Raw genomic sequence first — 17,694 nt, forward strand, 5'->3', positions numbered from 1 at the left:
TTCCTTGACCCCGGGGTCAGCGTTTTTGGCCAATCCCCCCTCCTCCACTGTTTTGGCTGCCACTTGTTTTCAGGCCGACTTACCACATTAAAAGTGATCAGTAACTGTTTCCCAGCAGGTCTGGAGGTGGATGAGGCAAAAAAGAGGCAGTTTTGCGTCGGCTCCCAAAACGGCCATTTCCTTGACCCCGGGGTCAGCGTTTTTTGGCCAATCCCCCTCCTCCACTGTTTTGGCTGCCACTTGTTTTCAGGCCGACTTACCACATTAAAAGTGATCAGTAACTGTTTCCCAGCAGGTCTGGAGGTGGATGAGGCAAAAAAGAGGCAGTTTTGCGTCGGCTCCCAAAACGCCATTTCCTTGACCCCGGGGTCAGCGTTTTTGGCCAATCCCCCCTCCTCCACTGTTTTGGCTGCCACTTGTTTTCAGGCCGACTTACCACATTAAAAGTGATCAGTAACTGTTTCCCAGCAGGTCTGGAGGTGGATGAGGCAAAAAAGAGGCAGTTTTGCGTCGGCTCCCAAAACGGCCATTTCCTTGACCCCGGGGTCAGCGTTTTTGGCCAATCCCCCCTCCTCCACTGTTTTGGCTGCCACTTGTTTTCAGGCCGACTTACCACATTAAAAGTGATCAGTAACTGTTTCCCAGCAGGTCTGGAGGTGGATGAGGCAAAAAAGAGGCAGTTTTGCGTCGGCTCCCAAACGGCCATTTCCTTGACCCCGGGGTCAGCGTTTTTGGCCATCCCCTCACTGTTTTGGCTGCCACTTGTTTTCAGGCCGACTTACCACATTAAAAGTGATCAGTAACTGTTTCCCAGCAGGTCTGGAGGTGGATGAGGCAAAAAAGAGGCAGTTTTGCGTCGGCTCCCAAAACGGCCATTTCCTTGACCCGGGGTCAGCGTTTTTGGCCAATCCCCCCTCCTCCACTGTTTTGGCTGCCACTTGTTTTCAGGCCGACTTACCACATTAAAAGTGATCAGTAACTGTTTCCCAGCAGGTCTGGAGGTGGATGAGGCAAAAAAGAGGCAGTTTTGCGTCGGCTCCCAAAACGGCCATTTCCTTGACCCCGGGGTCAGCGTTTTTGGCCAACCCCCACTGTTTTGGCTGCCACTTGTTTTCAGGCCGACTTACCACATTAAAAGTGATCAGTAACTGTTTCCCAGCAGGTCTGGAGGTGGATGAGGCAAAAAAGAGGCAGTTTTGCGTCGGCTCCCAAAACGGCCATTTCCTTGACCCCGGGGTCAGCGTTTTTGGCCAATCCCCCCTCCTCCACTGTTTTGGCTGCCACTTGTTTTCAGGCCGACTTACCACATTAAAAGTGATCAGTAACTGTTTCCCAGCAGGTCTGGAGGTGGATGAGGCAAAAAAGAGGCAGTTTTGCGTCGGCTCCCAAAACGGCCATTTCCTTGACCCCGGGGTCAGCGTTTTTGGCCAATCCCCCCTCCTCCACTGTTTTGGCTGCCACTTGTTTTCAGGCCGACTTACCACATTAAAAGTGATCAGTAACTGTTTCCCAGCAGGTCTGGAGGTGGATGAGGCAAAAAAGAGGCAGTTTTGCGTCGGCTCCCAAAACGGCCATTTCCTTGACCCCGGGGTCAGCGTTTTTGGCCAACCACTGTTTTGGCTGCCACTTGTTTTCAGGCCGACTTACCACATTAAAAGTGATCAGTAACTGTTTCCCAGCAGGTCTGGAGGTGGATGAGGCAAAAAAGAGGCAGTTTTGCGTCGGCTCCCAAAACGGCCATTTCCTTGGGTCAGCGTTTTTGGCCAATCCCCCCTCCTCCACTGTTTTGGCTGCCACTTGTTTTCAGGCCGACTTACCACATTAAAAGTGATCAGTAACTGTTTCCCAGCAGGTCTGGAGGTGGATGAGGCAAAAAAGAGGCAGTTTTGCGTCGGCTCCCAAAACGGCCATTTCCTTGACCCCGGGGTCAGCGTTTTTGGCCAACCACTGTTTTGGCTGCCACTTGTTTTCAGGCCGACTTACCACATTAAAAGTGATCAGTAACTGTTTCCCAGCAGGTCTGGAGGTGGATGAGGCAAAAAAGAGGCAGTTTTGCGTCGGCTCCCAAAACGGCCATTTCCTTGACCCCGGGGTCAGTGTTTTTGGCCAATCCCCCCTCCTCCACTGTTTTGGCTGCCACTTGTTTTCAGGCAGACTTACCACATTAAAAGTGATCAGTAACTGTTTCCCAGCAGGTCTGGAGGTGGATGAGGCAAAAAAGAGGCAGTTTTGCGTCGGCTCCCAAAACGGCCATTTCCTTGACCCCGGGGTCAGCGTTTTTGGCCAACCACTGTTTTGGCTGCCACTTGTTTTCAGGCCGACTTACCACATTAAAAGTGATCAGTAACTGTTTCCCAGCAGGTCTGGAGGTGGATGAGGCAAAAAAGAGGCAGTTTTGCGTCGGCTCCCAAAACGGCCATTTCCTTGACCCCGGGGTCAGCGTTTTTGGCCAACCACTGTTTTGGCTGCCACTTGTTTTCAGGCCGACTTACCACATTAAAAGTGATCAGTAACTGTTTCCCAGCAGGTCTGGAGGTGGATGAGGCAAAAAAGAGGCAGTTTTGCGTCGGCTCCCAAAACGGCCATTTCCTTGACCCCGGGGTCAGCGTTTTTGGCCAATCCCCCCTCCTCCACTGTTTTGGCTGCCACTTGTTTTCAGGCCGACTTACCACATTAAAAGTGATCAGTAACTGTTTCCCAGCAGGTCTGGAGGTGGATGAGGCAAAAAAGAGGCAGTTTTGCGTCGGCTCCCAAAACGGCCATTTCCTTGACCCCGGGGTCAGCGTTTTTGGCCATTCCCCCCTCCTCCACTGTTTTGGCTGCCACTTGTTTTCAGGCCGACTTACCACATTAAAAGTGATCAGTAACTGTTTCCCAGCAGGTCTGGAGGTGGATGAGGCAAAAAAGAGGCAGTTTTGCGTCGGCTCCCAAAACGGCCATTTCCTTGACCCCGGGGTCAGCGTTTTTGGCCAACCACTGTTTTGGCTGCCACTTGTTTTCAGGCCGACTTACCACATTAAAAGTGATCAGTAACTGTTTCCCAGCAGGTCTGGAGGTGGATGAGGCAAAAAAGAGGCAGTTTTGCGTCGGCTCCCAAAACGGCCATTTCCTTGACCCCGGGGTCAGCGTTTTTGGCCAATCCCCCCTCCTCCACTGTTTTGGCTGCCACTTGTTTTCAGGCCGACTTACCACATTAAAAGTGATCAGTAACTGTTTCCCAGCAGGTCTGGAGGTGGATGAGGCAAAAAAGAGGCAGTTTTGCGTCGGCTCCCAAAACGGCCATTTCCTTGACCCCGGGGTCAGCGTTTTTGGCCAACCACTGTTTTGGCTGCCATTTGTTTTCAGGCCGACTTACCACATTAAAAGTGATCAGTAACTGTTTCCCAGCAGGTCTGGAGGTGGATGAGGCAAAAAAGAGGCAGTTTTACGTCGGCTCCCAAAACGGCCATTTCCTTGACCCCGGGGTCAGCGTTTTTGGCCAACCACTGTTTTGGCTGCCACTTGTTTTCAGGCCGACTTACCACATTAAAAGTGATCAGTAACTGTTTCCCAGCAGGTCTGGAGGTGGATGAGGCAAAAAAGAGGCAGTTTTGCGTCGGCTCCCAAAACGGCCATTTCCTTGACCCCGGGGTCAGCGTTTTTGGCCAATCCCCCCTCCTCCACTGTTTTGGCTGCCACTTGTTTTCAGGCAGACTTACCACATTAAAAGTGATCAGTAACTGTTTCCCAGCAGGTCTGGAGGTGGATGAGGCAAAAAAGAGGCAGTTTTGCGTCGGCTCCCAAAACGGCCATTTCCTTGACCCCGGGGTCAGCGTTTTTGGCCAATCCCCCCTCCTCCACTGTTTTGGCTGCCACTTGTTTTCAGGCCGACTTACCACATTAAAAGTGATCAGTAACTGTTTCCCAGCAGGTCTGGAGGTGGATGAGGCAAAAAAGAGGCAGTTTTGCGTCGGCTCCCAAAACGGCCATTTCCTTGACCCCGGGGTCAGCGTTTTTGGCCAATCCCCCCTCCTCCACTGTTTTGGCTGCCACTTGTTTTCAGGCCGACTTACCACATTAAAAGTGATCAGTAACTGTTTCCCAGCAGGTCTGGAGGTGGATGAGGCAAAAAAGAGGCAGTTTTGCGTCGGCTCCCAAAACGGCCATTTCCTTGACCCCGGGGTCAGCGTTTTTGGCCAACCACTGTTTTGGCTGCCACTTGTTTTCAGGCCGACTTACCACATTAAAAGTGATCAGTAACTGTTTCCCAGCAGGTCTGGAGGTGGATGAGGCAAAAAAGAGGCAGTTTTGCGTCGGCTCCCAAAACGGCCATTTCCTTGGGTCAGCGTTTTTGGCCAATCCCCCCTCCTCCACTGTTTTGGCTGCCACTTGTTTTCAGGCCGACTTACCACATTAAAAGTGATCAGTAACTGTTTCCCAGCAGGTCTGGAGGTGGATGAGGCAAAAAAGAGGCAGTTTTGCGTCGGCTCCCAAAACGGCCATTTCCTTGACCCCGGGGTCAGCGTTTTTGGCCATTCCCCCCTCCTCCACTGTTTTGGCTGCCACTTGTTTTCAGGCCGACTTACCACATTAAAAGTGATCAGTAACTGTTTCCCAGCAGGTCTGGAGGTGGATGAGGCAAAAAAGAGGCAGTTTTGCGTCGGCTCCCAAAACGGCCATTTCCTTGACCCCGGGGTCAGCGTTTTTGGCCAACCACTGTTTTGGCTGCCACTTGTTTTCAGGCCGACTTACCACATTAAAAGTGATCAGTAACTGTTTCCCAGCAGGTCTGGAGGTGGATGAGGCAAAAAAGAGGCAGTTTTGCGTCGGCTCCCAAAACGGCCATTTCCTTGACCGGGGTCAGCGTTTTTGGCCAATCCCCCCTCCTCCACTGTTTTGGCTGCCACTTGTTTTCAGGCCGACTTACCACATTAAAAGTGATCAGTAACTGTTTCCCAGCAGGTCTGGAGGTGGATGAGGCAAAAAAGAGGCAGTTTTGCGTCGGCTCCCAAAACGGCCATTTCCTTGACCCCGGGGTCAGCGTTTTTGGCCAACCACTGTTTTGGCTGCCACTTGTTTTCAGGCCGACTTACCACATTAAAAGTGATCAGTAACTGTTTCCCAGCAGGTCTGGAGGTGGATGAGGCAAAAAAGAGGCAGTTTTGCGTCGGCTCCCAAAACGGCCATTTCCTTGACCCCGGGGTCAGCGTTTTTGGCCAATCCCCCCTCCTCCACTGTTTTGGCTGCCACTTGTTTTCAGGCCGACTTACCACATTAAAAGTGATCAGTAACTGTTTCCCAGCAGGTCTGGAGGTGGATGAGGCAAAAAAGAGGCAGTTTTGCGTCGGCTCCCAAAACGGCCATTTCCTTGACCCCGGGGTCAGCGTTTTTGGCCAATCCCCCCTCCTCCACTGTTTTGGCTGCCACTTGTTTTCAGGCCGACTTACCACATTAAAAGTGATCAGTAACTGTTTCCCAGCAGGTCTGGAGGTGGATGAGGCAAAAAAGAGGCAGTTTTGCGTCGGCTCCCAAAACGGCCATTTCCTTGACCCCGGGGTCAGCGTTTTTGGCCAACCACTGTTTTGGCTGCCACTTGTTTTCAGGCCGACTTACCACATTAAAAGTGATCAGTAACTGTTTCCCAGCAGGTCTGGAGGTGGATGAGGCAAAAAAGAGGCAGTTTTGCGTCGGCTCCCAAAACGGCCATTTCCTTGACCCCGGGGTCAGCGTTTTTGGCCAACCACTGTTTTGGCTGCCACTTGTTTTCAGGCCGACTTACCACATTAAAAGTGATCAGTAACTGTTTCCCAGTAGGTCTGGAGGTGGATGAGGCAAAAAAGAGGCAGTTTTGCGTCGGCTCCCAAAACGGCCATTTCCTTGACCCCGGGGTCAGCGTTTTTGGCCAACCACTGTTTTGGCTGCCACTTGTTTTCTGGCCGACTTACCACATTAAAAGTGATCAGTAACTGTTTCCCAGCAGGTCTGGAGGTGGATGAGGCAAAAAAGAGGCAGTTTTGCGTCGGCTCCCAAAACGGCCATTTCCTTGACCCCGGGGTCAGCGTTTTTGGCCAATCCCCCCTCCTCCACTGTTTTGGCTGCCACTTGTTTTCAGGCCGACTTACCACATTAAAAGTGATCAGTAACTGTTTCCCAGCAGGTCTGGAGGTGGATGAGGCAAAAAAGAGGCAGTTTTGCGTCGGCTCCCAAAACGGCCATTTCCTTGACCCCGGGGTCAGCGTTTTTGGCCAATCCCCCCTCCTCCACTGTTTTGGCTGCCACTTGTTTTCAGGCCGACTTACCACATTAAAAGTGATCAGTAACTGTTTCCCAGCAGGTCTGGAGGTGGATGAGGCAAAAAAGAGGCAGTTTTGCGTCGGCTCCCAAAACGGCCATTTCCTTGACCCCGGGGTCAGCGTTTTTGGCCAATCCCCCCTCCTCCACTGTTTTGGCTGCCACTTGTTTTCAGGCCGACTTACCACATTAAAAGTGATCAGTAACTGTTTCCCAGCAGGTCTGGAGGTGGATGAGGCAAAAAAGAGGCAGTTTTGCGTCGGCTCCCAAAACGGCCATTTCCTTGACCCCGGGGTCAGCGTTTTTGGCCAATCCCCCCTCCTCCACTGTTTTGGCTGCCACTTGTTTTCAGGCCGACTTACCACATTAAAAGTGATCAGTAACTGTTTCCCAGCAGGTCTGGAGGTGGATGAGGCAAAAAAGAGGCAGTTTTGCGTCGGCTCCCAAAACGGCCATTTCCTTGAGCCCGGGGTCAGCGTTTTTGGCCAACCACTGTTTTGGCTGCCACTTGTTTTCAGGCCGACTTACCACATTAAAAGTGATCAGTAACTGTTTCCCAGCAGGTCTGGAGGTGGATGAGGCAAAAAAGAGGCAGTTTTGCGTCGGCTCCCAAAACGGCCATTTCCTTGACCCCGGGGTCAGCGTTTTTGGCCAACCACTGTTTTGGCTGCCACTTGTTTTCAGGCCGACTTACCACATTAAAAGTGATCAGTAACTGTTTCCCAGCAGGTCTGGAGGTGGATGAGGCAAAAAAGAGGCAGTTTTGCGTCGGCTCCCAAAACGGCCATTTCCTTGACCCCGGGGTCAGCGTTTTTGGCCAATCCCCCCTCCTCCACTGTTTTGGCTGCCACTTGTTTTCAGGCCGACTTACCACATTAAAAGTGATCAGTAACTGTTTCCCAGCAGGTCTGGAGGTGGATGAGGCAAAAAAGAGGCAGTTTTGCGTCGGCTCCCAAAACGGCCATTTCCTTGACCCCGGGGTCAGCGTTTTTGGCCAACCACTGTTTTGGCTGCCACTTGTTTTCAGGCCGACTTACCACATTAAAAGTGATCAGTAACTGTTTCCCAGCAGGTCTGGAGGTGGATGAGGCAAAAAAGAGGCAGTTTTGCGTCGGCTCCCAAAACGGCCATTTCCTTGACCCCGGGGTCAGCGTTTTTGGCCAACCACTGTTTTGGCTGCCACTTGTTTTCAGGCCGACTTACCACATTAAAAGTGATCAGTAACTGTTTCCCAGTAGGTCTGGAGGTGGATGAGGCAAAAAAGAGGCAGTTTTGCGTCGGCTCCCAAAACGGCCATTTCCTTGACCCCGGGGTCAGCGTTTTTGGCCAACCACTGTTTTGGCTGCCACTTGTTTTCTGGCCGACTTACCACATTAAAAGTGATCAGTAACTGTTTCCCAGCAGGTCTGGAGGTGGATGAGGCAAAAAAGAGGCAGTTTTGCGTCGGCTCCCAAAACGGCCATTTCCTTGACCCCGGGGTCAGCGTTTTTGGCCAATCCCCCCTCCTCCACTGTTTTGGCTGCCACTTGTTTTCAGGCCGACTTACCACATTAAAAGTGATCAGTAACTGTTTCCCAGCAGGTCTGGAGGTGGATGAGGCAAAAAAGAGGCAGTTTTGCGTCGGCTCCCAAAACGGCCATTTCCTTGACCCCGGGGTCAGCGTTTTTGGCCAACCACTGTTTTGGCTGCCACTTGTTTTCAGGCCGACTTACCACATTAAAAGTGATCAGTAACTGTTTCCCAGCAGGTCTGGAGGTGGATGAGGCAAAAAAGAGGCAGTTTTGCGTCGGCTCCCAAAACGGCCATTTCCTTGACCCCGGGGTCAGCGTTTTTGGCCAACCACTGTTTTGGTTGCCACTTGTTTTCTGGCCGACTTACCACATTAAAAGTGATCAGTAACTGTTTCCCAGCAGGTCTGGAGGTGGATGAGGCAAAAAAGAGGCAGTTTTGCGTCGGCTCCCAAAACGGCCATTTCCTTGACCCCGGGGTCAGCGTTTTTGGCCAATCCCCCCTCCTCCACTGTTTTGGCTGCCACTTGTTTTCAGGCCGACTTACCACATTAAAAGTGATCAGTAACTGTTTCCCAGCAGGTCTGGAGGTGGATGAGGCAAAAAAGAGGCAGTTTTGCGTCGGCTCCCAAAACGGCCATTTCCTTGACCCCGGGGTCAGCGTTTTTGGCCAACCACTGTTTTGGCTGCCACTTGTTTTCAGGCCGACTTACCACATTAAAAGTGATCAGTAACTGTTTCCCAGCAGGTCTGGAGGTGGATGAGGCAAAAAAGAGGCAGTTTTGCGTCGGCTCCCAAAACGGCCATTTCCTTGACCCCGGGGTCAGCGTTTTTGGCCAATCCCCCCTCCTCCACTGTTTTGGCTGCCACTTGTTTTCAGGCCGACTTACCACATTAAAAGTGATCAGTAACTGTTTCCCAGCAGGTCTGGAGGTGGATGAGGCAAAAAAGAGGCAGTTTTGCGTCGGCTCCCAAAACGGCCATTTCCTTGACCCCGGGGTCAGCGTTTTTGGCCAACCACTGTTTTGGCTGCCACTTGTTTTCAGGCCGACTTACCGCATTAAAACCCCTTCAGACCCTGCGTCCACTGGAATGGACATGACACATTTATGGGTCTAGACCAATAAATATCTGAGATTTCATCATTTGAATAGTGCTTTCTTGCTGATTGGTTCCTGATTATCCAGTCACAATGAAGTTATGACTGGTAATTTGATCTGAGAGAGCTGTAGACATCAGACAAGACAAGCATGGCTCTGAAGCTTGACAAGACGAGGAGTAAGCACCTTTATTTTCTTATAAATATGCATTTATGATGATTGTAGCCTAATCAATTTGCACTCAGTATAATTCAAACAATTCAAAGTGATGATATTTTATGTTGTTCTGAATATATTTCATAACTGCAAAGTACAGGATTTTTTTAAAGTTCAGTGTCCATTCCAATGGACATCAGGAGTTGGGTGATGTCAGCCAACAGTGTCAGTGTCACATTATTTAGTGTCACTATGCAAAGTCTGTGAGCATTTCATAGCTAAACTTTGACAGTTTAGTTGGTTGGAGTATAGGCTGGATGCCAAGAGTGCCAAAATAAAGGCCAAAGACACTCTCGATCTCCTCCACTTCAAGATGAATGTGGCCCAATGTCTAGTGAGGGTCCACAAACCAGTGGCAGCAAAACGTGGAAGACCCAGCATGTCTCCAGAACCACAGCATGTCCACCACAGACCACACATTCAGGATGTAAGGCCCCTACCTGAAGTGCAGTTAGACATGGTTGACCACATGCCAAATTATGATGATAAGAGGGAGGCCACCACATGCAAGAGGCCCTACTGCATGGGAAAAACACACGTCTTTTGTGGCAAATACAATATCCACCTGTGCCTTGTGCCACACAGAAACTGCTTCAAGGCCACTCATCAGAAATGAGTGACTAGATAAAAGTATGTTCCAATTCTATGTGTGATCAATTTCTACATGCAGCCTACTATGTTAAAAAGTATGGCAATGCATTCATGAAATGTTGCTGACAAAGACATCAGAACTGATGTCTTGATTTTATGTTTCCCAAAATCATACACAGGTTGTTCAAATTGTTCATGTCCAGACCTGAACACAGACATACACATAGACAAACATGCAGACACATGCAGACATCTACTTCTAAATGTCAAAAACATATCCTTTTTCTCTTAAGTTTTTATGACATTTCACGCCCATCCAGTCGTGGCGTCCATTGTAATGGACATGTAAAAATACTAATAAAAAATTGACTTAGCAAAAATGTTTTTTTTCCCTGCATTTCTATATTGGAGAGGAGTAAAAAGCAACTGGATAAAAATTTTTTTGCTCAGCAGAAAAAAATCAGGTCTGAAGGGGTTAAGTTACTCCTTAGAGACTACAGAGAATAATTCATTTTCATGTGTGCTTCATCAGCGCTAAATGTAGAATCATTTTAAAAGCCTGTGCTCCATTTAGAAATAAAACTTGAAGAGGCCAGAGTGTGCTTAAAACTAATTTCACCTATAGGGGGCCTCATAGACCACAACATGTTTCCAAAAGTCAACACAGTCAAAGCACCACTGCTAAGATACCCTGTTAAAACAGCTCCATTGCCTTATTACAATGTTTATATTAAGTTTAATGGATCTTGTGTATTTCAGCCAACGTATGCCTCGATTTGATCTTGCATGTGTTTTGTTTTCATGTCAGCAGGAGGTTTTTCCCCTGTCTTGGTTTGCTGTTTAATAGGCTGCTGAGCGTGACCTGATGATGTGTTGCAGGTGTCACCCTGTATGGCGAGGGGGGAGAAGGGAGCACCATGGACATGGTTTTCAATAGTTTTTACCACTTTTATCTTTAGTGGTAGGCTGTAAGTTTAAGTGACGGTTTGTGCTACTTGTATCCAGTCATTTAAACACTGTTCAAGTTGATCTTGACTGTTTCACCTCGATAATCGTCCTCCTGTGTTTAATCCATATTGTGATTGACTTTTCTTATTTTATTGATGCTCTACCACAACCTATGGGAGCACATTTCCACCACTGTGATGAGAATGAAAAAGAACCTGTAAGCCATTATAAAGAGAAAAGTAAATCAAAATAATGAGAATGAGAAACTATCGCAGAAAAATGTGAAGCAATCACAATAATATGAAACTATCAAAAGAATGAGTTTGTATTTTCGCTCACTGATTTCAGAAAGTCTCTCATTAGAATGACTCACAGGATATGTTTCTCATCGCAGTGGCAGAAATGAGCTTCCGTAACAGCTTCAGTGGTCATCTTTGTGTATTTTAGATTAGTGGAGGTTAGCGTCTCTGCTTAAACCAGAAGCGAGTGGTTTGGTCAGGTCTAGTAAAATTTAGGCTACGCCTAAAGACTAGGCCCTGGACTACATGTAATTACCGTTGGTTTTTGGTAATTGATCTTTTAAGATTTATGCCTACAGTCTAGCCAGTGGCTACATCAACACCAAGCTGAAGCAGCTTGAAGACATTTGACCTTTCCCACAATATGAGTGGCTATCGGAGGCATGCTTTTTTTTTTACTCTGTAGGAAGTAAATGTTGTAAAATATACCTTCTTTATATTTATAAGCAGTTCAAATACATTAGTACAACAGTTTAACTTCAGTTACTGGGCAACTTTAAACACAGCTGAAATACATCTGTTAGACCTCGCGGCTCCTTTATGAATCCAAATGGTTCACTTCTAAGCAACTCTTAGGCAACTCCATTTTTCAATATTAATAGAAGGTAATTCTTTGTTTTTGTCTCCTGTTTGTAGTGTTTATGAGAATTAAAACATGTTTTGTGGGCTGGCATGATGTTGCCGTACTGTACAGTAGAATTGCATGGAAGTAAAAATGTCAATTTTGAAATGTATACATAACTGATTATTCGGACATCATGCACTTTCAGTTTTAAAACAATTTACAAGTTTTATAATTCATCAATAAGAAGTGCTATCTTAGATTTACAATATGATTCACTATATGTTAATTAAACTGTGTGCTCTTTAGCACAACTTTGAATGTTAAAGACAGTTAACATTAAAACAAATGCAATGAATGATGCGCTTCAAGCTTTTACATAGGGTTCTTTTCAGTGTTGTATAAGTCACAGTTGTTGAATGGTCACTAAGTATAGGCAGGATTTTATGTGTGTCATTTTAGATTCATAATGTAACTTTTTATGTCAAACAATGATATGTGTGGTGGATACATTACATACATACACCACATTGAATGACGCATAATCATATCACAGAACCTTATTAAGACACTATGTCACTGTAGCATCTTTATGGCTTTTATTACATATTGTGCACCCGAGAGCTCCAGCACAGAGTGGTTGTCAGATTTGGTGTCACCCTTGAATGTCAACCAGTAACTCGGTTGTCCTCCCCATTCTTCCCACTGACAGGTGGAAAGGGAAACCCATGGAAACGGGGCATTGTAGGAGTGGATTTTTTGAAAATCTTTTTAACTGCAACATTGTGTTAGCTTGCCTGCAGGGATCTCACTATTATCAGGGGGGATATTGTGTGTGAGCCATTTAAATGTGCTTCTCCATTACACTGCCAGGGAAATTATTTTACTTTGTGGTGTCAACAAGTTGTTTCTTTTTTTTTCCCTTTTTTGTTTTAGTTTTTTTTTTTTAGTAAGATGATAATAATGCTGATGAAAAAACGCTCATTGTGGTCTTCTTATTTCAAATACATTTTATTTTATTATACTGTAAAATACAAAAACAATAACAAAGCATTTTTATTCACAAATGTACAAAATTCAAGATTATATTACATATTTTGGCTATAAACAAAAAAATCTTTGTTCAGAGTTTACTCATTCAATACAAAAATATGAATGTCTCATATAAATTATTGCACTTTGCAACTGCAGTGCACTGAAGATTGCCATCACCGTTTATAAGTGAAGTGACCTGATTTAAGTCAGATTTTGGAAGAGAGGTTTCTAAGAAACACACACCATTTGGCACTTTTTCATACTTTCACCCTTTTGTATGTTTTCCTTAATCTTTGGTACCTTTTCTTTTAAGAAAATCCTTCTTCAGAGTCACTGAGCACCATTCTGTATAAATTAAAATTGTACCTGAAATTAATGGCATTGCAGGTGAAATGTGTATATAAATATAGATGTATTCATTAATACAGTATTTTGAACAGTGTGTAGTTGTTAACAGAGCCTATATTGGTATGTTGCTGGTAGAAGGCCTCTGGAGATGTTTGTCTGTTGCTCCTGGTTTCCCTGACAAAAATACATTTCCAGTTGAAAGCTGTTGGCACCTGGTCCTCCAAGTTTTGTCGGTTAAATAAGACAAATTCCAGTTTGGTCCCTTTCATAAAAGTTTACAACCCTGACTGAGAGGTCTCGTCAAGTCGCCTGCACAATGTGGAAAGACGGGATCAGAGTCGAGAGACATTTTTAAGGGAGTAATGCTCTTTTTGCCGTGAACACCACAGCTTGTCTTGTTGCCTGACAACGGCAGGAAGGCAAATTATGGTTTTATAAAGTGTAGCTCACATGTTTGTTCAGGGTTCTTCTAACATTTGGTTGTTTTTTTTCTGGAGCCTTCATTCCATCGCCAAGTCTCATAAGTGTCTCTTCATATGGAGAGCAAGGTGGTCTGACCTCGAGAAGGCCCGGTCACATTTCTGACACTGAAAAGGCCGGTGGCCCGTGTGTTTCCTGTAGTGGCGTGTGAGCTCGTCCGATCGTGCAAACTTCCAACCACAGCCCTCCCAGTCGCAGTGGTAAGGCTTCTCCCCTTTGATGGAAACACAATGCACAGATGGAGCAGTTAGTGCCGGCCCTCAGGTTAAACTGGCCCAACCTTCCCCACCTTGAGGAGAAAAGAGGTCCGTCCTGTCCTGCAGCTAGCGTATAAAGGCCAGGCCAATCAGCACGGGGTTTGTATTTGAGCAGGGATCAGTATCAACCTGTTTCGCGGCACCTGCCGAACAACTACCCATCCCCCACCAGCCTAACCCCCATTCATGACTCGATAATTCAATGTGCTGGCACAAATTTAGCAACAGATGAGGTTGAGTAAAAATGATCTCTGAACAATGAAAACAGTATGAAACGACTGCATCAAACAGTGTTTAATAGAAAATAAAAACCAAAAATAGGTGACACAATTTCAATTAAACCAGATCTAAACAGCACAAAAGATGGCTGACAAAAACCCAGTATAGAACATCCAACATACAGTTACATACCTGTGTGTGTGCGGTGATGTGCTTTGAGGTGGGAGCTCTTCGTGTAAGTTTTCCCACAGCCAACATAGTCACACGTGTGTGTGGCAACCCTCTTCCTCGGCCAGGAGCGCCGACCACGTTTAGGCTTTGGCTCCTCTGGCAAGCAGTCCCCACTGGAGATCATGAGGGGATCTGTGGGGTCAAAAGATCATGGTCATCATTGCATGCGTGGAAAATATAGAGTGTATAAATCTGTCAGATATAAGACAGTGTAATTAGGTCACAGGTTATCGCACTTGGCTTACATGATGGCAGATCATATTGTATTTTGGAGCACTGCTAAAGAAAGCACTTAATCACTTCAGACACACAGGAGGAGCTGTACAATGTCCCTAATCATTTAGAAATGTGTTGTTTTTTCAGCCTTCTTCTAAAACAAAAGAAAAAAACGTGCCAGTTTTTCAAAGAACTAAAAAAGAAATACTATAATGTAGAAGATGAATGCAAAGGAGCACGACAATGAATACTCAACACCGATCCTATGAAAACAACAAAATAACTATATTTTGTTAAACATCTGGAAATGTCAAATCTATTTTGGCTGGTTTGAAGAACTTTAAAAGAGGGGTTGCTTAGGCCATGGGATGCAGGTTTCAGATCTTTAGAACTACTGGTTTGGGGGTATAATTAAAGTCCTTAAGGTTCTATGAGATGTATTTGAATAAACTCTATGAACTTCATGTTCCTCTTGTCTGATCTCTGTTAGTCTATTTTACGTGTATTCTCTGACTGATGATAGAATCTAAATAAATGTTTTTTTTCCATTTACGTTGCAGCTGTCAGTAGCCACAAGACATTACAACGAAGTAAATATAGACGCACTGAATAAGGAGACAAAGAAACATGCACTAACCTTGGTACTGTATGGAGGATGGCTGAGGGTAGGAGTTGTAGCTCTGCGGGGAGCTATGGTGGTATCCCTGGGGAGGTAGAGTGATCTGTGAGTGGGGATGCCCCAGAACCTGGTGCTCCCGGCTCAGAGGATGGTCTGGGGAGAGGGAGGAGGAGGAGGAGGATAACCTGCCGCCTGTCATAGATCTCCCTCCGCCAGGGAAGCCATGCAGATCTAAGTGGCTGGGGCGATGCTGCTGTCTCCCTTGGCCCTGGGAGTTCACCCCAGCCAGGTGTAGGTCTATGGGCTGCGAGACTGTACAGTTACTGGGGTTCTCCTGCTTTATCCTGTGGCAGGGAAAGGACGGTGAGGCCCGCGAGGGATGTGGGTCCGACGCAGCATTAACACAGGCCTTGCTCACGTTCACTCCTTGGCTGTATTCTCCCATGTCCATTGTTGTCTTGACCACGAACTTGCCGTGGAGGCTGGTGGGTTGGAGGTAAGCTGGGTCCAACTCTGGTCTCATGAGCTCTGCTACGAAGCCTCCAGAGGGCGAGACGTCGCTGATATCTGGGATGGTATACAGCAGCTCGCTGGCAGTGCCCTGAGGGGAGGGGAGTGGGTAGGACGAGGAGAAAGAGCTGGGAGAAGGAGACAGGGCCTGGGCAGAGCTGCATGCCATGGCCTCCTCCTGCTGCTGCTGCTGCTGTTGTTGTTGCTGCTGCAGAATGGAGTTAGACAGAATGAAGTCATAGTCCAAGTCCAGGTCAGGCTCTGTGTGTTTTTTGGACATGCTCAGGCTTGTTGTGCTGGTGGCAGTGGGATGGTCTAGGTCAGAGCAGCTGCTTCCGGTTGGCACACAGGGTCTCTTAAGATGGGACAACTCCTCCTTCCATCTCTAGAGGAAAGTTACAGAGGCATTAACGGCTGCGCTGTATGGGCTGCTTGTTTGTGTCCTGTTACTGTTTATAAGAGACAGACAGTAGCCAAGACAATCACATTTGACTTTGCCCTGTCTTACTTAGCAATTAGAGCTTGTTTTCAGTAGATAAAGGCATCAGGTACAAATACAAGGTGATGCTTCAAGGAAAAAAGAACCTGGATCTGTCACAGAAAGTGATTATTATTATGAGGGCTCAGCTACAGAGCTACATCTGGTGTAGCAAGTGTCCTTGGCACAGAGCACTTCCTAGAATACAGATTACTCTCCTTCCCCAAAAAACTGCACTGGATAGCACTAGTGGTGGCACTGGTGAGTAACACCTGATCAAATGATCAGGCCACATAAGAAGATTCTTGATATCAATTTATAGCCTATTGAATTCAATAATAATAATAATCATAATAGTGGGCATCTGGCTGTTTTCCGCAGCATGTGCTTTCACTGTCTCCATGCTCGCTGAAAGCCTACCAGGTAGCCTGTGTAAACTGGTGCACGCCCCAGTAGAGCGTGGAGTCAAGCCCTAACTGTGCCCATAATAACATGGGAGCGACACGTTGGAAAACATCTACACTGTGATAATAAACAGCATGATCCCCCTCACACAATTCGTGGATGCCCGTGGCTATTTGGCATGCAATGAGAGGAGACCCCAGGCTGGCTACTCACTGGATTGGCACTTCCTATGGATTTGCTCTTGACAGTGGGGCCGCTGGCGAACGTGGATATTGATGGAAGCAGAGTCCCACCTAAAGCCATCTCGACGTCATTTGGAGGCTGCCTGAAATTAAACAGAAAATAGCGTAAATCCCTTTGGAGCGATCCTGGAACAGCAGTCCGGTACAGTCCACAAGCAGACGCGCATCACTCAGATGTTGCCATTAAAAGTTTCTCAAGGTCCACACCTCATCAATGGGAATGTGTACGCGGAGTCCTCTGGGCTGTCGGTGCGACTGCACTGGCTTTTGGGTAAATATCCCCGGGCTTAAAGTTTCAGCTCCGCCTCGCGCGTTATGCTGTATTCCAGCACATGCTGCCGCTGATGAAGACGCACGCACACAGACTGATTTTTAACCCTAAAGTATGTTTTTTTTTCTTTTTTTTTTAACTGGAAGACCGGGAGGCGACGTACTGGGGGAATCCCTCGCGCCTGTTGCCATGCAGCAGACCGGCAGGCTCGAGTGAGAAAACCGCGTGAGAGGTATCCTTAAATCACTGGAGCTCGAGGAGCACCGCCTACGTTGCCGCGCAACAAGCACGGAAAACAACAGCGCGAGGGAGGGAGCACGTGGGGGAGGCTGGGGCGAGCGGGGAAGAGAGCAGAGAGAGAGAGAGAGAGAGAGAGAGAGGGAGAGAGAGGTTTGTTTGTATTCATAGCAACGGCACCAACCCTTACTGCTGTTATCCCTGTGAAATGTGCGTGAAGCGCGTTTTCTCACACCGCCTGAAATGGGAACAACAGTGAGCGTTATTAATGACGTCACCCGCGGGCATGCGCGTTACCTGGATGTACTCTCACCTGACCAGCAGGCGACGAACCTGTACTCACATTTGACAAACTATAACGCCTTGTAATTCGTCTGTCTTTTCCAAGTGTATAGGTGGAGTTGTTGGCAAGTGGTGACAGACACAGTGGAGGTGTTATTAGCAGAGATGCAGATGAGGTGGGTCGTCCATCAAGCGGAAGGTCGGCGGTTCGAGCTCCACCTCTTCCATGACGAAATGTCCTTAACCCACATTTGCTCCTGTAGCATCGCTTCTGTTTGTCTCCTCCTACTTGAGTTTCTCCTGTATGACTGACTTGTAACTATAGTGTTAAAAAAACTGCTTTGAATGATTATGAAAATGACTAGAAGGT

At 47.2% G+C, this 17,694-nt stretch overlaps 1 protein-coding gene across 1 annotated transcript; it reads right to left on the reverse strand.

Annotated features, from left to right (window-relative positions):
• Positions 1–13,357: 13,357 nt before the first annotated feature.
• klf4 (Kruppel like factor 4) lies at positions 13,358–17,003 on the reverse strand. Its single transcript, XM_070850434.1, has 5 exons — positions 16,742–17,003; positions 16,506–16,617; positions 14,918–15,794; positions 14,026–14,196; positions 13,358–13,571 (listed from the first exon to the last, which is right to left on the reverse strand). Exons 1-5 carry the CDS (start codon positions 16,744–16,746, stop codon positions 13,396–13,398), a joined length of 1,341 nt encoding a protein of 446 aa, XP_070706535.1. The 5' UTR covers positions 16,747–17,003; the 3' UTR covers positions 13,358–13,395.
• Between the last annotated feature and the right edge of the window lie 691 nt (positions 17,004–17,694).

This window comes from Pempheris klunzingeri, chromosome 19 (assembly GCF_042242105.1).
Source record: "Pempheris klunzingeri isolate RE-2024b chromosome 19, fPemKlu1.hap1, whole genome shotgun sequence".
Classification (NCBI taxonomy): domain Eukaryota; kingdom Metazoa; phylum Chordata; class Actinopteri; order Acropomatiformes; family Pempheridae; genus Pempheris; species Pempheris klunzingeri.

Bases quoted from the DNA above. Each gene is read 5' to 3' on its own strand.
- klf4 (XM_070850434.1), bottom strand. The intron at 15,795-16,505 runs GTGAGTAGCCAG...ACTTTCCTCTAG, and splicing joins CCATAGGAAGTGCCAATCCA to AGATGGAAGGAGGAGTTGTC. The intron at 13,572-14,025 runs GTATGTAACTGT...TTTCCATCAAAG, and splicing joins ACATCACCGCACACACACAG to GGGAGAAGCCTTACCACTGC.